Source organism: Akebia trifoliata, chromosome 3 (genome assembly GCF_017979445.1).
Source record: "Akebia trifoliata isolate Shusen 1 chromosome 3, ASM1797944v1, whole genome shotgun sequence".
Classification (NCBI taxonomy): domain Eukaryota; kingdom Viridiplantae; phylum Streptophyta; class Magnoliopsida; order Ranunculales; family Lardizabalaceae; genus Akebia; species Akebia trifoliata.
In genome coordinates this window covers 9,773,344-9,796,351 of record NC_141377.1, presented here as the reverse complement: position 1 = coordinate 9,796,351, position 23,008 = coordinate 9,773,344, and the positions used below count along the sequence as shown (strand labels likewise).

General features: G+C 35.6%; 1 protein-coding gene across 2 annotated transcripts; it reads right to left on the bottom strand.

Annotated features, from left to right (window-relative positions):
* Nucleotides 1-2,063: 2,063 nt before the first annotated feature.
* LOC147405937 (uncharacterized) lies at nt 2,064-22,800 on the bottom strand. 2 transcript variants are annotated; one of them, XM_086433834.1, is made up of 6 exons: nt 22,652-22,800; nt 17,851-20,266; nt 12,665-12,775; nt 12,278-12,427; nt 2,784-2,961; nt 2,064-2,493 (listed from the first exon to the last, which is right to left on the bottom strand). In XM_086433834.1, exons 2-5 carry the CDS (start codon nt 20,242-20,244, stop codon nt 2,821-2,823), a joined length of 2,796 nt encoding a protein of 931 aa, XP_086289960.1. In that variant the 5' UTR covers nt 20,245-20,266; nt 22,652-22,800; the 3' UTR covers nt 2,064-2,493; nt 2,784-2,820. The 2 variants fall into 2 exon arrangements, with proteins under 2 accessions (XP_086289960.1, XP_086289959.1); XM_086433833.1 differs by lacking the exon at nt 2,064-2,493 and having other exon boundaries at nt 2,542-2,961.
* Between the last annotated feature and the right edge of the window lie 208 nt (nt 22,801-23,008).

Sequence of the window (23,008 nt, the reverse complement as noted above, 5' to 3'; positions counted from 1 at the left end):
TACAGATTCATCCATCCAAACAACAAAGAAGTTTTAAACATGAAAAGGGATAAGCTGGCCAATGGAGTTGTCACATGATATCCTTCCAAGAATTCAACCTCACATTCACTCATGGATCAACATATATGCTAAGGATAATATATCGATGCAACTGAATTCTTAAGTTGAGATATATGTTAATTGAATTCCCAGTTTTTGGTTTTTTCTATTGGCATTGGGAAGAATTTTCTCTATTGGTATGGTTCTAAGGCCCAATTGGATATAACCAAACCCGATCTGATCAAAGAGGTTCTAAACAATAAACATGGAGTGTACATGAAAATGAAGGCTGATGGGTCCATAAAGAAATTGTTAGGAGAAGCGCTTGTAACCTCAAAAGGAAAAAAATGGGCCGCACAGTGTAAATTGGCTAACCACGCAAAGAATTTGAAAGTAAGTTGCACCACTACCACCACGACCATCTAGGGGTGTCAATGGGTCAGTTCCGGTTCAGCTCCTAAGGAACATAGAACCATATCCATTATATTTTCTTCCGGATCCAAAATAAATGGAATCGGAACAGCCAAAAAAAAACAGACCATCACCATCATTCCTTCTTATTGTAGTTGTTGAATCATTTGAAAAACCCATTGAGTATATAGATAATTATGCCTAACTAATCCAAAGAGCTGCCATTGGCATCCCAACTTTTACTTGTTACCATGGTTTAAAACTCGGTTTGACGTCTCGTCTCATTCATGAATGAGATCGAGTTGTCTCGAACGAGTTATGTCTTCAACATCAAATTAAAAACCCTCAATTTTTCTTCTCAGACTAGTCATCTTCAATCCATTTGAATAAAACCTTAACTTCAACCTCAAGATTCTATCTACTTAAGTCTTTAACCTTCAAACCTAGGATTTTTAAAAGAAGTATTAAATATGGAACTTCAAGTAAAAAAAATCTAGGATTTTCTACAAAGGGTCAAGGAAAAGTAGAAATCATTAGACTGAATATAAGGTTAAATATATTAAGTTACCATTGATGCTAGGTTGAAGACCTTGAAACTAGTCAGTTTGGAAAGAAAAATCAAGGATATTTGGCTGTTGAAGATGATGGCCTTTTGGTCCTCTTCATTAGACATCAGTTTCAGGATCATGACATCAGTTTCAAATTCAAAACACAGGGATATCTCTACTATTTCTCAAACCTTGTTTCCAAAGATTTCTGTGTATATCATTCGAGATTTGTGAAATCTCGTCCGACATATCTTGGTTATATCGTGAGATTCTGTACAGTTGAGACACCATGTCTATCCGTCTTGTTCATGACTGATACCAAGATGACTCGATGATATTTGAAACCATGCTTATTACACCTCAATTAAAAGAGAAAAAAAAAAAAAGCCAATGGTTGAGCATAAGTAAAAGTTGGGGTACCAATAGAAGCTCTCTCTCTCTCTCTCTCTCTCTCTCTCTCTCTCTCATAAAGTAGGGAATGGTTCCAGCAATGATAGCTAGTGTGGAGTCGATGCTCGAGAGATGGAGAGAAGTATTCAAAGAATTTAAAGTTACAACAGCTGATATAATTTCCAGGGCAGCTTTTGGAAACAGTTACTTGGAAGTCAGAAAATATTTGAGATGCTTTCCAAGTTTGCTGCAAATGATTATAAAATAAAGACTCCCTGGTATTGAGTAAGCTTGATGCACATTCTCTCTCAACGCTACTACACCTTCACTCTTTCACCATCTTACGCACATTCCTCAATTCAACCCCTCCTGAGTTGCCCTCAACATGGTGCTCAGATCATTGTGTATCCATTGTGGACAAGTATTATTACAAAATGGATACTCTACTCCGTCGGGTCAATCGGACATCCCAACATGCCAAGAATGTGGTATGCAGTTTATGTATTCTACGTAAGTATTCAAGTAAAAAAAAAAAAAAAAACCAGCTTTGATGAATTATTGGTTGGTGGAGAGCATGGCAGCCTCAACTTATCAAAGAAATGCCATAAAATTCTTGTAAAATCTGAAATTAATTGGGTTAAATTTGAATATAAATTCAGCCCAACAAGGTTCATATTTTCATTCTTCAATATGAAACTGAAGGTTCAACTGACAATAAAACAACAGCGATGTTCAATAACTGAAACGTCAACAAAATCTTGATTACAGCCCCATTAGAGAGTGTGCAAGTTGAAAACTCAAATTCTAGATAAACGGAGAGGAAGATCAAAAAGAACACAGTAGATATGAACACACTTAAATTAACATACGTATTAGTAAACAAGCAAGATGTATAATACTTGTCGCTCTGAATTCTTGATTTGGTTGTGAATCATCCAAGAATCCATTAAAGATTGGATGATGGGCAGTCGAATCCTAGCATCTGGTTTGAAAGTTTCTTATTGGATCTGTGAGATTACCGATCAATCGATCTCTTTGTCATCCTTCGTCATCATCAAAGCCAAGTTGAATAACCAAAGATAAAGCAGTTGCACCATTGTTGCTTCTGTTGATTTAGGAGTAGTATATAGAAACAACATAAAGCAGCAGCACATACAAAACTTAATCAGTATGAAACTCCATCCACAGACCCCTTTTTTACAGAGAAAACAACAGAACTAAATCAACTTTAAAACATCAATTTCCTGAACCGAAATGTTAGGAGAAAAAATACAGCTATACTCGACAAAACAAGATTGATTTTCCCTCTACAAGGTGATAGGCTTGCTAAGTTTGTAACGGCTTCTTTACTGAAAAATTCGAAGCCAAGACAATTTAAAAAATTGTAACACCTACCAACCAAAATTCTAGACAGGTTGTATCAACATTTCCGTCACAATGCCGGCAGAAGCTTATCCTTCAAGCGGGAAACAAGCTTAAATTTCTCCTCTGCTTCAACCTGCTGAAGTATATCAGTTCTCGGCGCCCGATCTGGATGGAATTTTAGTAAGGCTTTTTTATAAGCCACATTTACCTGCCATGATCATAAAATTATTCAATAAACGAAGCAATATTAGAATAAGAGCAAATCTTAAAAATAAAATAAAAATAAAAATTGACTTCATAGGATACTATAGATAATGTCAAAAGTTAGGCCCTGTTGGTTTGAGCTTCATGATATAGATTTTTTTTGTTTTTAAGCCAAAAAAAACCAGATAAATGATGTCCGTTTGGACTTTTTTGGCTCCCACGAATTTCAATTGAAGCTCAAAAGTAACTCCTAAATGAAGTCATCCAAGAAGGGCTTCTTAAAATGTCTTTTGCGTAAAGTTAAAAACGTAAAATGACTCAAATGTAATTACCAAAATACCCTTCCTCTTTAATCAAATTTCCAACCAAACTTAACCTTAAAAAATGAATGAGATTACTAAAATACCCTTCATCTTTAATCAAATTTTCAACCAAACTTAACCTTAAAAAACAAAAAGAAATTACCAAAATACCCTTCATCTTTAATTAAATTTCCAACAAAACTTAACCTTAAAAAACAAAAAGGAGTTATCAAAATACCCTTCATCTTTAATCAAATTTCCAACCAAACTTAACCTTAAAAAACAAAAAGGAATTACCAAATACCCTTCATCTTTACTACCAAGACCAAAAGCAATTCATCATCACTACTTTATTACCAAAACACCCTTCCTCTTTATGTGGATACAATTGTAAATTATGCAGGTATTTTCTTTATCAAGAAAATTTCATACGTTCATTTTTAAGAGGAGATGCTGCCAAAATTTTGATAGAATTATAAAATTTATAAATTTATTTAAATTGAAAATAATTATTTTTATAATTTTTTAATATAAATTTATTTTATATATATATTTAGTGTAGTTATATATTTATTAAGGTATTCTGGTCATTTTACCAAAATCCAACAATAAAAAACTGTCAACCAAACATCAATTTTTGGCTTATGTGCTTCTGTAACGAACAAGTTTCTGCTGGATGTGGCTTTTCAGGCTCTGGGCTTCTACTTCTAAAAACTAATTTCTAGAGCTGGAACTAACTTCTGTAAAGAACAGACCCTTAGACCCTATTCTTTTCAACTTTAAGAGCCAGTTTTTTTGCTTTTAAGCCAAAAAAACCAGATAAATGATGTTCTTTTGGACTTTTTTGACTCCAGTGGATTTCAATTAAAGTCCAAAAATAGCTTCTAAAAGAAGTCACCCAAGAAGGACTTCTTCAAATGACTTTTGTGGGAAGCCAAAACATAAAATAGTTTAAGTATAGTTACCAAAATATCCTTCATCTTTAATCAAATTTTCAACCAAACTTAACCTTAAAAAATGAAATGAGATTACTAAAATACCCTTCATCTTTACAAGAATACCCTTCATTTTTACCAAAATACTCTTTATCTTTAATCAAATTTTCAACCAAACATAACCTTAAAAAACAAAAGGGCATTACCAAAATACCCTTCATCTTTACCAATTACCAAAATACCCTTCATCTTTAATCAAATTTTCAACCAAACTTAATTTTAAAAAATAAAATAGAATTACCAAAATACCCTTCATCTTAACCAATTACCAAAATACCTTTCATCTTTAATCAAATTTCCAACCAAACTTAACCTTAAAAATAAAAGAGAATTACCAAAATACCTTTCATCTTTACCAATATAACCTTCGTCTTTAATCAAATTTCCAATCAAACTTAACCTTAAAAATAAAAAGGAATTACCAAAATAACCTTCATCTTTACTAAAATACCCTTCCACTTATTGGAAATAATTTAGTTTGTTGCTGTAGTTGCTCTTTAATCTTAATTACTTAGTAGTGATAGTCTTTTTATTTAATCCTTATTTATAAGGACCTTTCTGTAATTTAACCTTTGTAATTAATATAAATTCCTGCCAAGCTCTCACAAAGAGACTTGACACATTCATTCTTAAATTCTTCTTGGTATCAGAGCCAAGGAATTTTCTCCTTCCTCTCTTTGCTCACTAAACCCGAACCTAAGTCAATCTTATTCGATCTTCTCCCCTTTGGGGGTATTTCAATTTTTTTTCTTTTCTTCACGTTTTTATCACATGATGCAATAATGCGTTGTGCTTCTACCCTATGCTAGAGTTTATTTCTACGCAACAACAGTTGCCTTTTTTAGTGTGCAATAGCAACTGAGTCTAATTGTGACTGTTCTTTGTGCTACAGTTACTACGAAAGCCCTAGAGCTTCTAATCGATATTGGGACTGGAGTTTCTGTCGTTTTTTGGATCTGAGACAGCCCAGAGTTTCTGAGTTACCTTGCGACAGCTCTAGGAGCCCTGATTTGGTTCTGCGACTGGAGTTGTTGCTCCGTTTTTGGTTTGATTTGGTCCTGCGATAGCTCTAAAAGCTTTAGATTCCTCCTGCGACAGTCCTACAAGCAGATGGCAGGAGCTGCTGCTTCGTTTTACCCTGATTTGGCCCTGCGACAATGTTAAAAGCTTCAAATTCATCCTGCGACAGTCCTACAAGCAGCCGACAAAAGTTGCTGCTTCTGTTTGTTCTTGCGGTAGCCCTAAGAGCTTCCAGTTTTCCCTACGACAGTAGGGGTTGCCTCTATTTGGTCTTGCGATAGGTCTATTGGACCTAGTGGAAGTATACGGCACTTGTAGGACTCTTCTTTAGGTTCCTACGACATCAGTGAACCCTGGTGATAGCAGTAACTATCACGTTTCTAGCCCTTGTGAAGGTTTTTGAGTTTTCCATTACAGCAGTAGGTTGTTAGGACTCTTAGTTGAGTCTTGCGTGTACAACAACAGGCTTCGGACCCTGTTTTTTGATAAATTTTTCAATAATTTCTCATTCAGATCTCCCTTCAAACCAAAAAAATGTCTTCAGAACGAGAAATTCCAACTTCTGCTACTATTCTTGGGTCTAACTCCTCAGCTCAACGTATTACCACCGCTCTTCTTGATGGTCGGAACTTTCAGTCATGGTTTCGATCTGTGCGTCTTTTTTTAGGGAGTAGAGGGAAATCTGGATAGCTCTCTGGGACAATTCCTAAACCACCTCTAACTGATCCTAAATTTGAATCATGGGAAATCGACAACTGCACTATCCTTGGGTGGTGGTTTAATTCCATGGAGCAGCGCATTTATACAATGTTCATGTACTATGAGACAGTTCCATATTTATGGTCGGCGCTTACTAGGACATACGCACATTCCAGGAATGATTCGAGGATTTATGAACTTTATCGAGACATTGCCCAAGGAGTGTAGTCGATTACTTTGAGTACCTTCAGTCACGTTGGGAAGAACTTTCTCACTGAGTCTATGGCTGAATTGTCTTCAGAGGCAGCTGATTATGTTGTCAAACGGATTGCTCGACATCAAGCTTACCAATTCCTCATGGGTCTACGTCCATAATTTGAGACACTTCGAACACAGATCCTCAACACCAGTCTGTTACCTTCTTTATTTGAGATATTTGCGACCATTGACAGTGATGAGCGTCGTCGCAGTATTGCTCCTCCTCAGACTCAGGTCCCTATCATTCTCTCTGCTCCAGCTACAGATCAGATGGCCCTAGCTGCTAACTCGAGTTTCTCCGGCATTCGTACCTCTGGGTCAGGGAATCGTAGCCGTGGTCGTGGTAAAGGGAGTGGCCTCACTTGCAGTCATTGTGGGAAGCCTGGTCATGAGAAGGCTCGTTGCTTTCAACTATATCCTCATTTGTTACCACGAGCTACCCCCACTTCATCTTTGGGACAATCTGCTCCTCGTGCTGGTACAGTGGAGTCCTCATCTACTGATCTTCCTTCACTTGGCACAATTGACTTGCAACAACTACAGACTCAGATTGCCACTATTGTCCGGGATCAGATTCAATCTCACACTAATACCTCTTCGACTGCGGTCTCGGGTATTACGCCTCCAGGTATATATTCTGTATTTAATGTCAATCAGTCTAGCTCCACTCCTCTGACATGGGTTATTGATTCTGGTGCCTCTGATCACATGACCGGTGAGTCTAGCCACTTTACTTCTTCTATTTTGTCCACCACCCATAGGGAGGTTCGCCTTGCTGACGGATCTCTTACACTTATCCATAGCAAGGGTATCATCCCTTTATCCTCTTAAATTTCTCTAGATTTTATGCTTCATGTCCCTCACCTATCTCTTAATCTTTTGTCTGTTAGCAGTATTACTAAATATCATAATTGCTCAGTTACCTTATTTCCTACTTTACAAACTGCTTGTAGTGGGCATAAATTTCAATGTTCTGTGTGTGAACTTTCTAAACACACACGTACTTCTTATATTCCACGTATGCATTGATCTAATGCCATATTTGATTTAGTTCATTCTGATGTGTGGGGCCTTCCCCTGTTACTGCATTTAATGGTCATCACTATTATGTTACATTTATAGATGATTACCCTTGTTGCACTTGGGTTTATCTAATGCGTTCACGTTCTGAGATGCTCCCAATTTTTGTTAATTTTCTTAAAATGATTCAGACTTAGTATAATATCACGGTTAAATCCCTTAGGTTTGATAATGGAAGAGAATATATATCTAATGGTATTCGCTCTCATCTTCATGAAAATGGTATGCTTCACCAGTTGACTTGCCCTTATACCCTTGAACAGAACGGGGTAGCGGAATGCAAGAACCGACACCTCATGAACATTGTTTGTTGTCTTCTTCGCGGAATGCATGTTCCAAAAGTTTTTTGGAATATGGCAATCCTTACTGCGACTTTTCTTCTTAATCGCGTTCCAAGTCGAACCTTACAGGGACAAGTGCCCCTTCATGTTCTTCAACCTGATAGCATTATTTCCTATTACACCTCGTGTCTTTGGGTGCACGTGTTTCGTTCAGGACAAAACCCCCAATCGTACGGAATTGGATGACAAAGCTATTCGATGCATCTTTTTGGGTTACTCCTCTATGTCTAAAGGGGTATAGGTGTTATGATCCAGTTTCCCACCGTGTCATCCACACTCTTGATGTTACTTTCTTTGAAAATGTTCCATACTATCATATTACATCTACTTTGCAGGATTCGTCTACTTTGCAGGATTCTTCTATTGTGCTACCTTCTCCAGTTTTTCTTCCGTCTTCTCCGCCGCTTCAGGTCTACACTCGTCGCCCTCACCCCTCTCCACCCTTGCCAACCTCCTCCTTGAATTCAGGTATACCCTCTTCTACCTCTACACATATCCCTACTCTCATTCCGTCTATTTCTAACTCTCACTTACCTATTGCCCTTCGCAAAGGTAAGCGGGAGTGTGTTACTGATCATCTTATTGCCCAGTTTGTTTCCTATCAGGGTCTTTCTTCCTCTTATCAGGCCTATCTCGCCGGAACTGATTCTATTCGAGTTCTTCGATCTGTCTCAGAGGCATTACGAAACCCTCAGTGGACAAAAGCTATGACTGAACTTGTTTCTCTTCCGTCTGGGGTGCAGACTGTAAGTTGTAAATGGGTCTTTACCGTGAAATATCTCGCAGATGGTACTGTTGATCGGTATAAGGCACGACTTGTTGCTAAGGGCTTTACACAAACCCCAGGGAAAGAGTTTGGTGCCATATTTGCTCTTGTCGCCAAACTTTCCACTATTCGTCTTCTTATCTCTCTAGCTGCGTGCAACTCCTGGCCACTTCACCAACTTGATGTGAAGAATGCCTTTTTGAATGGTAATTTAACTGAGGTTATTTATATGGACCCTCCTCCAGGGTTTCGTCTTCAGGGGGAGTATCTGGAAAGGTATGCCGCGTTCTTAAGTCTTTGTATCATCTGAAGTAGCCCCCGCGAACCTGATTTCAGCGTTTTTCGGAGATTATTCTTTCTATGGAGTTTTTCAAATGTCACTCAGATCATACTTGCTTTGTTCGTCGAGGAGTGGATGGTCGTTGCACCATTGTTGTGATCTATGTAGATGACATCATTGTGACTGGAGATGATGCATAATGGATTGATAAGGTTAAGACGCTATTGAGTCATGTTTTTTATGTTAAAGACTTAGGTTCACTCAAGTACTTCTTGGGAATAAAAGTGGCTCGTTCTTGCCGTGGTATACCATTGTCTCAGCGAAAATACACATTGGATCTTCTTCAAGACACTGGAATGCTTGGTTGTCGTCCTGCTTCCTCTCCTATGGATCAGAATCATCGCCTTCAAGCTAATGCTGGTGATCTTTTATCAGACCCTTCTTATCAGAGACTTGTAGGTCGTCTGATCTATCTGACTAACACTAGACCAGATTTGTCTTTTGCGGTCAGTGTGATCAGCCAATTCATGCATACTCCGCGTACCTCTCATCTTGATGCCGTTTATCGCATTCTTCGCTACTTGAAGTCAAGTCCTGGTCTTGGACTTTTCTACTCTTCCACTGCTCAGCCGCATTTATTTTGTTTTACAGATGCTAATTATGCTGGCTCTCTTACAGATAGGAGATCTACCTCTGATTTTTGTACTTTTTATGGTAATAATCTTATCTCGTGGAAAAGTAAGAAACAGAATGTGGTATCTCGTTCCTCTGCTGAAGCGGAGTATCGTGCTATGGCCCTTGGTACATGTGAAATAATTTGACTTCGGTCTCTGTTGAGAGAGTTGGATTTTCCTGTTTCTGGGTCTTCTACTCTGTTCTGTGATAACAAGTCTGTTATTATGCTTGCTTCTGACTCCGTTTTTCATAAAAGAACTAAGCACATTGAGGTTGATATTCACTTTCTTAGGGAGAAAATTCGATCTGGTGATCTTCAGACAGTCTTCATTCCTTCAGATCAGCTTGCCGATATGCTTACGAAGGCTGTTGGTCCATCCATCACTAATTCTCATCTTGTCAAGCTGGGCTTAGTTGATATATTCTCCCAGCTTGAGGGGGAGTATTGGAAATAATTTAGTTTGTTGCTGTAGTTGCTCTTTAATCTTAATTACTTAGTAGTAAGTCTTTTTATTTAATCCTTATTTATAAGGACCTTTATGTAATTAAACCTTTGTAATTAATATAAATTCCTGCCAAGCTCTCACAAAAAGACTTGACACATTCATTCTTAAATTCTTCTCACTTTACTACCAAGACCAAAAGCAATTCATCACTACTTTATTACCAAAACAACCTTCATTTTTATGTGGATGTTGGATTATGTATTATGCAGGTATTTTCTTTATCATATGTTCATTTTAAGAAGAGTTGCTACCAAAATTTCAATTTAATTATAAAATTTATAAATTTATTAAATTGAAAATAATTATTTTTATAATTTTTTAATATAAATTTATTATATTTATATATATTTAGTGTAAGTATATATTTATTAAGGTATTCTGCTCATTTTTTGTGCATTCTGGGTGCATTATCAACATTAAGAATATTCTAATCATTTTACCAGAATCCAACAATAAAAAGCTGTCAAACGAACATCAATTTATGGCTTATGTGCTTCTGTAACGAACAAACTTCTGTTGGATGTGACTTTTTAGGCTCTGGGGTTTCTGTTTCTTCCAGAAGCCAATTTCTAGAGCTAGAGCTGGCTTCTGTAAAGAACAGACCCTTAATACCTGTAATAAATAAGGGCTAAATAATATAAACCCAATTGAGAGTTTAAAAACCCAAGTGCAAGGTCATGGCTTCGATGATTCCATGATGTACAGGTTTTCTTAGTGGAGTTGAAATCAGGGTTAACCCGATAGCAATAGGCCTAGCAATGCCAATACCAACCACCCATAAACAGCATATCTCAAGGACAAATTTTGCCTTTTCTCTTCTCCGTCTTTCCAAGGATACCCTTAATTTTAATCTCTTTCTTATTCTATCATTTTCCAATTTACCCCTCCAACTTTAATGTATTCCCCCCCCCCTCCCTCCCTCCCTCTTCTTTCTTAATAATCTCTCTAACTTCATTATTTTTCCTCTTTTTAACACCTTAACCCCAAAATAAAAAATAAAAAATAAAAAAATATTAATAATACCCCTTCAACTTTAATATTTTTAATGTTTTATGGCACGGGGAAACTCTATCATGTATGTGTATGTTTTGCTAGGCAAGCAAAGTGATTAGTAGTCAATGTGAAGGTGGGTTCAATCCCTAAATGGGATTGGGCTTGTTCAATCCATTCTCCTTGATTTTGTAATTGTATCTTTTAGTTGGTCTTCTCAACCACTTTACCAATAAATTTCGTTGTCGATCAAAAAATAATGTGAAGGTGGGTTCAATAACTTGAACCTAGGTCCTATGATCAACACTCATCCCACCTTTACCAACTCAATTAGATTTGCACCTTCATTAAATATATTTTTACTAGAAGGTCAAATATTATAAAAAGTTGATTTGCTTAAACCCAAATTTTCTCTGTTCTCCCCTTTTAAAATTCATCTACCATCCACACCATGCCCACCTCAACTGCCTGTTAAAATTCTCCCACTACAAAAGAAATAAATAATTATACTACTAAAAAATCTGTACAAACTCCCTTAAAAGGAAATAACTTTATGCACTTGGCTATTTTAAAAGACTTTTGAAAATGTTGAGATGGTATGTGGAAGGAAAATTAGAGGCAAAATGTAGGTTCCATGTGGGAAACGTGTCAATTTTCAAACAAGCTCTTCGATCAATCTCATTTGTGTGGAAAACCTTTGTAGTTACCCTAAACGTGAAAGGGAAACACAAAAGACATTTTAGATGCAAAAACAAAATATGACATGTTTGAACCTAGATGAATGGAATTTTCAGCAATCTGGATTGTTTACCTCGGGTAGAAATCACACTCAAAACCCAACTAAATCAACTCCAAATGGAGTTTTTTTTTTTTTTTCCCCAAAGATGAACTATATTTCAAGATGGTTCTATTAACAAAAATAACTACTCATTTTGATTCTTGTTTTGGGAGTTATAGCTTTGGTAAGCTGCTGTCCCCAATTTTCTATCAGCTCCATCTCAAGATTAAGGTTGGCACTTGAAGTCCTAAACTAAGGAGTAGAGACCCCCCCCCCCCCCCCCAACACACACACCACACACACACACACACACACACAAAAAATAATAAAAAACAAACAAAAAATATTGACATCTAATGTCATATCGGGGCCATAAGTTATTCTTCATCTTAATCCAATTTACTGGACCTTAGGTTTCCCTAGCAATATTTGAACTTACCACCAAAGCTATAACATAATTTCTCTTAAATAATTACCATAAAGTTGTCATTAATGGCATTTTCTAAAATTTCTATAATAAGAACAGCAACAATAAACTACTGAATACTGATACTAGTGAAATCATTATCCTGTGTGCAAAACATGCCTAGAAGAGAGAAGATGAAATAAGATAGAACACTAGCTACTAACCTCATGTGGCATGGGATAGAGACCACCTCCTACATGAATACCTAAGCCACGGAGCAGTGAAGCCATATCAGTGTATTTCATTTCCAATTGATCAAGTTCCTTCCTCACTTCAACACGAAATTGCTCTTTCAGATTTATAGCCTCCTCATCCTGAATTTGGCATCATTGAACATATGGAGAGATAAAAGTCGTTAATAAAATTGGTAAAATGTAATCCTCATGTCCTACAAAATTAAACCGGGACACACAAAAAAAAAAAAACTCAGAAATGCAAGGAAACAGAAGGCACAAGCAAAGGGGGGAAAATACAAAAGAGTAATGCAAGAAAGTGGAAGAAAGGTGCTCCTAGGGAAGGAAAAAATGAAAGAAACATGAGAAAATTCAAACCTTCTTCTTCGTTTCTCGCATTTCTTCCAACCTTTGTTTCTGCCTTCTCTCCATATCTAATAAACGCCTCTCAGCTTTTTTTTTCCTCTTCAACCGTCTAGCTTCTTCTGCCTGCAAAAGAACAAACACACATATGTCAAATGAAGGTCCCTAACCATTTGGTCATCAACATCATGTTTTTCATCTAGACAGAACATATCAATATCTTTGCAGTATACAGAAACAAAAACCTTGGGTCTATCTGTTACACATTCCAACTTCTACTTCAGAATTCTGTGCTTGGGAGAAGTAAAAACCGAGAGTCTGGGAAGCTGCATCTGTGAGAATCTTGTCTATCATAGAGGCTGCAAAAGTATTGGGCTTTGCATCGAAGCCTGAAAAGCCTGGTTGTTTCAATATTTTTATTTGTTGGATTCTAAAATAATGACCAAAATGCCCTTACATGTAAAACAAAAACTATAAAATGCAATATTTTGACAAAAACCTTGATTATTGTTCATAGAAATATATAAAAATATATAACATAAACCTGTTATCAACATGTTTCAGCCTATTACATGCATTCAATTAACGATGAAGTAAAAATGCTACTATTACAATAGTAATCAAAATGAAAACAAATATTACAAGTAAAATATTACATCTTATCAATGCATATCTAACATTTTTTCCTTCTCTTGGTCCTTCATAAGTTTTTTAACCAATGAATTATCAAAATCATTGGCTTCGACTTCATCTAGCTATAAAAATTAACCCTCATGTCGCTGAAAAATATAATTTATCTATATTAACAACTTGTTTATCAATTATAAATAAGTAAATACAACTTAAATTGCATTCAATCATATCCAAAATTACCTGCTAACATGGGCAACTAAAAAATATCCACCCATTATTTTATTTCATATACGAAATAAATTGTTTCATAAGAAGACCACGAGAACAACGAGGACATGCATAATGCACCATGAATACTACAAATACATCACAATTTACGAAATATGTGATCAAATCTATCTCAAAAGTATAATGTAATGTATAAAATGTCATAAAAAATTATACATCATTGTGTCTGATAATGCCATATCAATAACAATAAAAAAACATCATCCTAAGTTTTGTCATAATCTGCATATAATGCATCAGCTACTGCATTCATTTTCCCTTCTATGGTTACTCGATGATCTACCATTGGAGAGTCATTCTCAACCTCGTCACGCACCTCTTTTTCTTCCACTATGTCTTCACCCTCAAAGCATCTGAACTCTACATTGGCAATTGTATGTTTTCTTATAAAATTGTGAAGTGTCATGCAAACCAAAATAATTTCTCATTGTGTCGTAAATTTGTAACAAGACATTTGTTTCAGCATTGTCAATTTTGTCTTTAGAACTCCAAAACTTCATTTAATAACTTTACACATATTTGTACGATTCTTTCTTTGACCTCGACCACAACTCTCCTAAAATCTTGCAAGTGATATGTCGTACCCCAATAAGGTGTGAGGAATCCATCCATCAACGGATACACGGAGTCAACCAAATAATACTTACTTAAAAATAATAATAACCAATAAACTTATTGATTAGCATTCAAAATAGTATCTTTAATATCTAAATACTAACTTGTAGGATGATGTGGAAATCCTAGACCTGACCTACCAATTGTGTTGAGTAACACACGAGAGTCATTAGCTGCCCCTCCCAACCAACTACAACATGTGTAAATAGCATATCAAATGAACAAGTGGCCATAGCATTTTGTGTAATGTCTATACGTTCTCAAACACATATCAATTCACATATTTAGTTTATGAAAAAAAATCGTTTTCAAGAACACAAAGGTATAACACAAAATGTTATAATCACTTGCTTATTTGATATGTTATTTACACATGTTGTAACTGGTTTGGAGGGGTTAACTAATGACTCTCGTGTGTTACTCAATATAATTGGTAGGTTGGGTCTAGATTTCCACATCATCCTACAAGTTAGTATTTAAATATTAAAGATAGCATTTTGGATAAAAATTAATAAGTTAATTGGTTCTCATTTTTTTTAGGTAAGTAATATTTGATTGACTTCGAATATCCGTTGATGAATGGATTCCCCGCACCTTACCGGGGTACGACATATCACCTACATGATTTAGGAGAGAGTCACAGACGAGGAAAAAGAAAGAATTGTACAACTATATGCATTCATCACTCCGAAACGTCATTGAACAAAGTTTTGGAATTCTAAACACAAAATGGATAGTGTTGAAGCAAATGCTTTGTTACAAATTTACCACACAACAAGATATTATCTTGGCTTACATGACACTTCACAACTTCTTAAGAAAACATGCAATTGCAAATACTAAGTTCAAACGTTGAAGATGAAGACAGTGCAAGAAGAAGTTATACATGAAAAGGTCGAGAATGACCCCTCCAATAGTAGATCATCGAGCTTGAGTAAACATAGAGAGGACAAGAAATGCAATAGTTAATGTATTATATACAGATTATGACAAAGCTTAGGATGATTTTTTTTATTGTTATTGATATGACATTATCAGATACACTGATGTATAATTTTTTATGACATTTTATGCATTGCACTATACTTTTGAGATAGATTTGATCGCATATTTCGTAAATTATGATGTATTTGTAGTATTCATGGTACATTATGCACGTCCTCGTTGTTCTTGTGGTCTTCTTATGAAACAATTTATTTTGTAAACGAAAGAAAACAATGGACGGATATTTTTAAGTTGCCTATGTTAGCAAGTACTTTTGGATATGATTGAATGCAATTTAATTTGTATTTACTTTTTTATAATTGATAAACAAGTTGTTAATATAGATGAATTATTATTTTTCAGCAACACAAGGGTTCATTTTTATAGCTAGATGAAATCAAGGCCAATGATTTCGATAATCCATTGGTTAAAAAATTTATAAAGGACCTAGAGAAGGAAAAGAATATGAGATATGCACTGATAGGATACAATATTTTACTTGTAATATTTGTTTTTATTTTAATTACTATTTTAATAGTAGCAATTTTACTACATCGTTGATTAAAGGCATGTAATAGGTTGAAATATGTTGATGACAGGTTGATGTTATATATTTTTATATATTTGTATGAATAGTTATAAAGGTTTCTGTCAAAATATTACATTTTACAGTTTTTTTTACATGTAATGACATTCTGGTCATTATTCTAAAATCCAACAAATAAAAGCTGTGAAACAAACAGGCTTTTCAAGCTTTTGTGCGAAGCCCAATAATTCTATAGCTTCTGTAACAGACAACATTCTCCTAGATGCAAGGCTTCTACTTCTCCCAGACACAGAAGTTTGAAGTAAAAGCTAGAATCTATAATAAACAGACCATTAGTGAGTGTGATACGCATCGTAATACATATAATATAGTAGTATACAAGGCAACATTGGAAAGTCAGCAGGTATAAATTAGAAAGTTTCTATTGGCATCTCAAATTTTACTTATTACACCCCAATTAAAAATAAAGAAAATAAGTGAATAGCTGAGAATAAGTAAAAGTTGGGATGCCAACTTTTTCAAAAAATTGTGTTTAAATCATGATTTTAAAGACTACCGATTAAATCACGACTTTTCAAAAAAGTAGTGATTTAATCACGACTTTATCTCAACCTTCTGAAAAAGTTGCGATTTAAAAAAAATGTGATTTTTTTTTTCGTTGAACAAGCTATTTAAAAAGGGTTTTTTCAAAGACCATTTATTATTAAATTTAAAATAGGATTTGTGATATAAATGATAACATCACTTAATAGAAAAAAAATATATTGTCTTAGCACTATTTTGATCTTTTCCCGATTTATTCGTTTTTTTTTCGACTTTTTCCCTTGCCAACTTATTCCCGAACCCCGACTTGGTGACTATGCTCTCGAGTTGACTCAAGAAATGTCACTCCTCATGTGACTTTGTACTAATATATTTTCTCGTTTTTCAATTGAAAGGGGCTATCCCATGGGACGAATTAGAGTAGTGTGAACATGGTATGAGGAGAAGAAGATCAAAGATAGAGAGGATCGTGAGAGAGAGGAGAAGAAGATCAGAGGGAGGAAAAGAAGACCTTGAGCATAGGGCCGAGCCACCTATCGCTTGAATAGGAGGGTCAGCTACTACTTTGGACTGAGCCACCTATCTGATGGATAGGGGGGTCGGCCAATACTTAGGGCCAAACCACCTATCTGATGGATAAGCTCTTACGTTATGCATTCCTCGATCAGGTTTGGATCGGATTGGTAAGGGTTAGATTTGGGTCGGAGCTTCTTTGGATATTGAAGTAATTTTCTCCATCATTAGGATTATTTTGTTGATCTCAAGGAATTTTCAAATTTGGTTCCTACAGACTTCATGGGGAGATGGGGATAGATTTGTAATATTTCAATGTAGATGTGAGCATTTGGTTGCTGTTTTCTTCTCTCTTTTTTCTTTTTTCCGATTAGCTCATCTCAATTGAATTTTTTAAATAAAATTCTGTAACTATGACAAAAAAATCTGCACTACTAGAGAAGTAACAACCAGCTTGGTATGTGATGTCCCATCGATAAAATTTTAACCAGTCTGAAGTTCAAGTCAACAACTAAATAATAAGGAATCATCTAGACAACTAGTGCCAAAGGAACGATGCAGATGCAGTGAAGACTCTTCAGTTAGCCCTAAAGATTATGACTTTTCAAAATGACAACTTTTTTTTTATTACAATCAATATAAATGAATCTAGGAAGGGTGGAAATTCAGTTCCTACTCCTAGATGCACATGATGCTCCTTGCATGTTTCACAAGTCCAAGGAAAAGTGAATGATAAGAAAGAAAGCCGGTGGTTTTTCCTTCCAAATCCTTTTTCTTCTCTTCTAGCTATTAGTGCCATCTGCTTAACAATGTAGGGCTGACCATTTCAAAAACTCGGTTGAGACTTTAGTATAACTTCACACAAAAACAAAAAAGGAAACAAAATATAAAAAGCCTACCACACAATCCCAAAACCAACAAAATTGAGTAGTCTGGAAACCATGGAATTACAACAGATTGAAGGAAAATGCAAAGATAAAGTGATCTACTTTAGAATATTTAATTTAATCGAAGGATAGCAGTTATGGTCATGATGCAGTTTCACTAAGAAGAAACAAAACCATATTGAGATATAAACCTGAATTTGTAACTGCTGCTGTCTGGACAACCATTCTTCTTCTGCAGCACGCTTGTATTCATCAGTCTCCTTGAATTTTTCTCTTTCGCCAATTATATCGTTTTGAATATCAGATCTACCATTCCCATCTCGAGCATGTATCAAGGAACTAATTTCTTCCTGAGGTTGAGTGCTGCTCAGAGATTCAAGAACCGCTTTCTCTTCATCTTTAAAACAGCCTCGCCCATCATTAAGCTGTGTTTCAATTGGTTTAGCATTGCCCAAAGACTGCTCCCTCAAAACTGATTTATCATTGTCCTGCTGACTTGGTCTTTCATCACCGACTTCTGTCTCATCCGGTGATTGAGTGGAACAATGTTTAATTTCTGTTTTTCCACATGATTGCGCGTCAAAAAAACACGGTTCTCCAGAGCTTTGTTTCTCTTTGTCCTCGAAACTAGATCTAACATAACTAATATGTGTTTCGTTCAATTCTTGGGTGTTGAAAACAGAAGCGTCTTCATCCTGGAAACTGCCTTTGGAGTGATTCAAGAGTGCGTCATGCCTCGGCTGAGTGTTAAAAGAACAATAATCTTCATTATTTTCTTCTGTCTCCTGGAAACCTTTGTTTGGGGTGAAGCATAAAGGTATTCCAGGAACTTCTTGATCTCGAAGACTAGCTCCACCATGATTAACACCTGAGTCACCCCCCAATCCAGTACAACAAAAAGGTCCTCCAGACCTTGGTATCTCTTTGCCCTCAAAACTAGATCCTTCATACTCTTTGTCATTTGGTGGGTGAATGTTGTGAAAAGAAGGCATGTCATTCCCTGGCCGAGTATTAAAATTACAATATTCTCCAATATTTTCCTCTTTCTCCTGGGAACAATATCTTCCATAGTTGAATTGTCTTTCACCCTCATTAGGAGTGTAGCAAAAAGGTCTTCCAGGAACTTCTTCTTTGTCTCGAAGAGTAGCTCCACCATGATAAACACCTGAGTCATTCCCCGATTCAGTACGACAAAAAGAAGGTTCTCCAGAGCTTGGTTTCTCTTTGTCCTCAAAACTAGCTCTTTCATTTTCTCCGGTATTTGGTGAGTGAATGCTATGAAAAGAAGGCTCATGACGAATCCCTCTTTTTTCGTTCCCAGAGTCAACTCTATCATAACTAACCTGTGTTCCATAAAACTCATGGGTTTTCCAAAAAGAGCCCTCTTCAGTCTGGAAACTGGCTTTGGCATGATTTAAGTGTGTGTCATTAGCTGTCTGAGTGTTAAAATCACAATATTCTCCAATATTTTCCTTTTTCTCCTGAAAACAAGATCTTTCATAATTGAATTGTCCTTCACCTTCTTTTGGAGTGAAGCAAAATGTTCTTCCAGGAACTTGTTCTTCTTCGGCTCGAAGACTAGCTCCACCATGATTAACACCTGAGTCATTCCCCGATTTGGTATGACAAAAAGAAGATTCTCCTTGGAAAGCATTTCTTTGGTCCTGAACGTCAACCTTTCCATAAGAATATTTTGTTTGATCCCGTGACCGTGTTTCACATCGTGATGGAACATCCTGGTCAAAAGTTCTACCCAAATCTCCTACAGGGCCATTACTCACGGGTTTGAAAAAAGGATCTTCCATAATGCCACCAACAGTGGCAGCAGAGGTTAATGGGTCCTCTTTTTCAGCATTTGAATTGCTTGAACTAGAACAAACAGATACTTCTGCATGTTGTTCTACTGTATTTTCTACTTCAACAGTTTTCTGAGTATCACTACTGGAACCAGACGCACTAACCTGATCTTCTAAACCAGCCTGACCATTCAGGACATCTGTGAACAATTTTTTCCTTGAAGCAGCTTTTTCCCATTGTTCACGGATTTTCCCAGAAGAACCATTCATAAGCTCACAATCAGAGCCGTCACTTTCAGATGAACTACTCTCAGAGACTGGATTTAAACCAAAATGATTCCTAGGGAGCGTTTTTCTAGAGTAGGTTCGCTTGCACTTTGATAATTTCAAAGGAAATTTTCTTTCTTGGATGAATTGGCATTCATTGCCATCTAGCTCTTCAGAACCTTGTGCTTGGTTTGAAGAAGGATGATATGTCTTGCTTGAGGTAGCATGCCTATCAACATCACCCACACCTTCAACACCATTTCCAGGATTGTCATCGTCACTACTTTCTTCATCATCAATGCTTATAACACTCCTAGATGGCAATGTTTTTTTGTTCCCCGTCACACTTGGATCCTGGAGTCTCTGTTGAGAAGATTCTGGAACATCGACCATAATAACATCATGGAAATGACCATTGTCAAGATCGATTAAGACCACATTTTCAGTTTTGCCTTTCCCCTTGCACTTTTCTAGAGCTCTCCTCCTAGACTGGGGTCTTGGTTGAGAGTGCCTCCAAGACATTTTCTTTTCCTGTTGTGTGCCTCTGCAAAAAAATATAATTACATCAGCAAATCCTTTTCCAAAATAATTGGAGAAAAAATACTGAGACACATTAAAGAAAAATGAATGTGTGTTGTCAGCAGGGGAAAAATTATGCTTCACTGATAGAATAGTAATACGAAACACAAATAGAATCATCTGACATAAATTACAACAAAATTTTAAAGATATACTTTTTCGGTTGTTTTCAGTAACTATTTAAACAACTTTAACCAGTGCATACACATCTATTTTTTATATGTAAGTCTTGTTAGAAAAGAAACAGAGATACAATAGGAGGAGGTCAAGACAATCCACCTGGACCAAAGAAAAGAAGGAAAAGAACCAGAACCCAAAAATTACTCCCTTTTGAGAATCTAAATAAAAAGTCTTCAAAGAAAACACCCTTAATTCCATGAATGACTACTGCCCAAAAAAATAAACCCTACAATGGATTAATATACATGTGTATTTATCGAAGTACATTTTCACACATTTTAAACCTATAATTAAAATAATTAAAATAATTTAAAAAATTCCTTTTTTTTCCTTTCTTCCTTGGAATACAACTGATGGGAGGAGTTCATGCCAGCTGATCCACACCCCTAGTTCATAAGATAATCTACCGTCCAAACTACAAAGACTTTTGAATACAAGGATATCATACAGAAAATAGGGCATCTATCTTTATGTATGATATCATTAATAATCACTGAATAAAATACAGAAGTAATTGTGGCCTATTGGACAAGTTAAAAAATGAAACCTTATTATTGTAGGGGATGTCTTCCAGGCCATAGTCACCAAGTCAAACCATGGGTTTAAAACGGATATTTTTCTTTGAATAAAATAAGTTTAAAACATTAAGAAGTTGATTTTTAACTAGAGCTGCAACTCGAACGGGTTGGGCCGGATTGGGGATCATCAACCTGCACCACCCAACCAAACTTAACAAACACCAACCAGCAAACTTGCCCAACCCTACCTCAGGCATGAAACGCTCAACCCGAACCTTACCCAAGTCGGGTTGTTCGGGTTGGTCAGGCTAATACATTCCTCATTAATACTAGGTAATTTAGTATTGGTAAGGGTTTATATAAAGATAAGTGGCATGTAAAATAACTTAAAATTTACGATTATTTTTTCTAAAAATGTGTTTCAAAAGTTTATATATATATAAAATTATAAGAAAATTTAAAGAGAGAAGAAAAATAGTAAGATAGACTAAAATAATCATTTTTATTAATAATCACAACTTTCAAGAAAAGAAAACATTTAAAATTATAATATAATCATTGTATGACAATATAGAATTAGAACTTGAATAACTTAAGTTTTCTGAAGGAGTCATCATTTTCTATAAGGAACACTATGTCATTGACAACCCCAACGTATTTTGGATGCTTTAAGGCCCCACTTAAAACAAAACATTAATAACAAATATTGATTATTTATCTAATGAAAATAATTAAATTAGTTTTGATATATAGATAAACAAAAACATATATATTGAAATATGAATTATGAGTGTGAAAGAAATCAAGAAAAGAAATATTTTTAAATTATAATCATATTAAGTTTGGGTATGGGTAAATCGGGTTGGCCGATACCTATGCCCACGCTCAACCCGATTTGAGTCGGGCATTTTTTTTTTTTTTTTTTTTGTTACCCAAAATCAAAGCTACCTATGCCCAGACATGATCCAAGGTCGGGTTCAATCCAGCAGCTTCGGGTTTTGCCCGCCCAAGTTGCAGCCCTATTTTAAACAATCTACTTAAGTAATTTTTAAAACAAAAATGTACATGGCCTTCACACATTCCCAAAAACACAGAACCCCAATCTAGATTAAGGGGAACATATTTAGACCTAGAAAGTTAACGAAAAAAATACAAGAACCCAAGATGCCATGATTTTCAAGTGTGCCATAAAACGAAATAAATTCTCCTAAACAGGGGAAAACGAACACCAAAACTATACGAAATTCAAACACCACGTAGCACCATCGACATCTTATAAACATGAAATAAAACTTATAAACCCTCAAAGCGAACAAATTTGGACAAACCATGAAGAAAGAACGACCAAATTATTTTCCCCAAAAAGATCAAATCCGGAGTTCTAAACAAATTACCAAAAATCCTTAAAAACAACTACATATGAAATTATCTCTAGAACACAACATCCTTTATCGTAAATAGCTCTAGACATATTCATGAAATGAAACAAACCCTAGGTCAAAAGAAATCCAGAAAACAAGAACAAAAGCATATCAGTTTCTCAGAATTCTAGGTCAAATGAGAGATGACTTAAACAGTAATTCTCGCAATCAAAACTTCAAACAAGAATTTGATAATCAAATCAGTAGAGACAGATCGAAAGAAGAACTTACCTCTTCAGAGAAAACTATTGCCCTTCAAGTCTCCCTCTCTTTCTCAGCAAGATGAAATGTTGTATGCGTAATCGGTAACTTTGGCTTATTGTATTTAGGACAATGACCGTGAGGGACTCTTTATTGAAAATATGTACCGATTAGTCCCTAAAAAATGGATACGGACCATTTAGGTCACACAGTAAGGATCTTCTCAAGATATTTTAAGAAAAATACTTGAAATGCCATTTTAACATTTTTACAAAATGATTTAATCTAAAAATATATCAATTCAAATAAAAAACATGATCAATTTATTTATTATTAATATTATAAATTTAATATAATTTTATTTATTAAAATCTATTTGTAAATTCA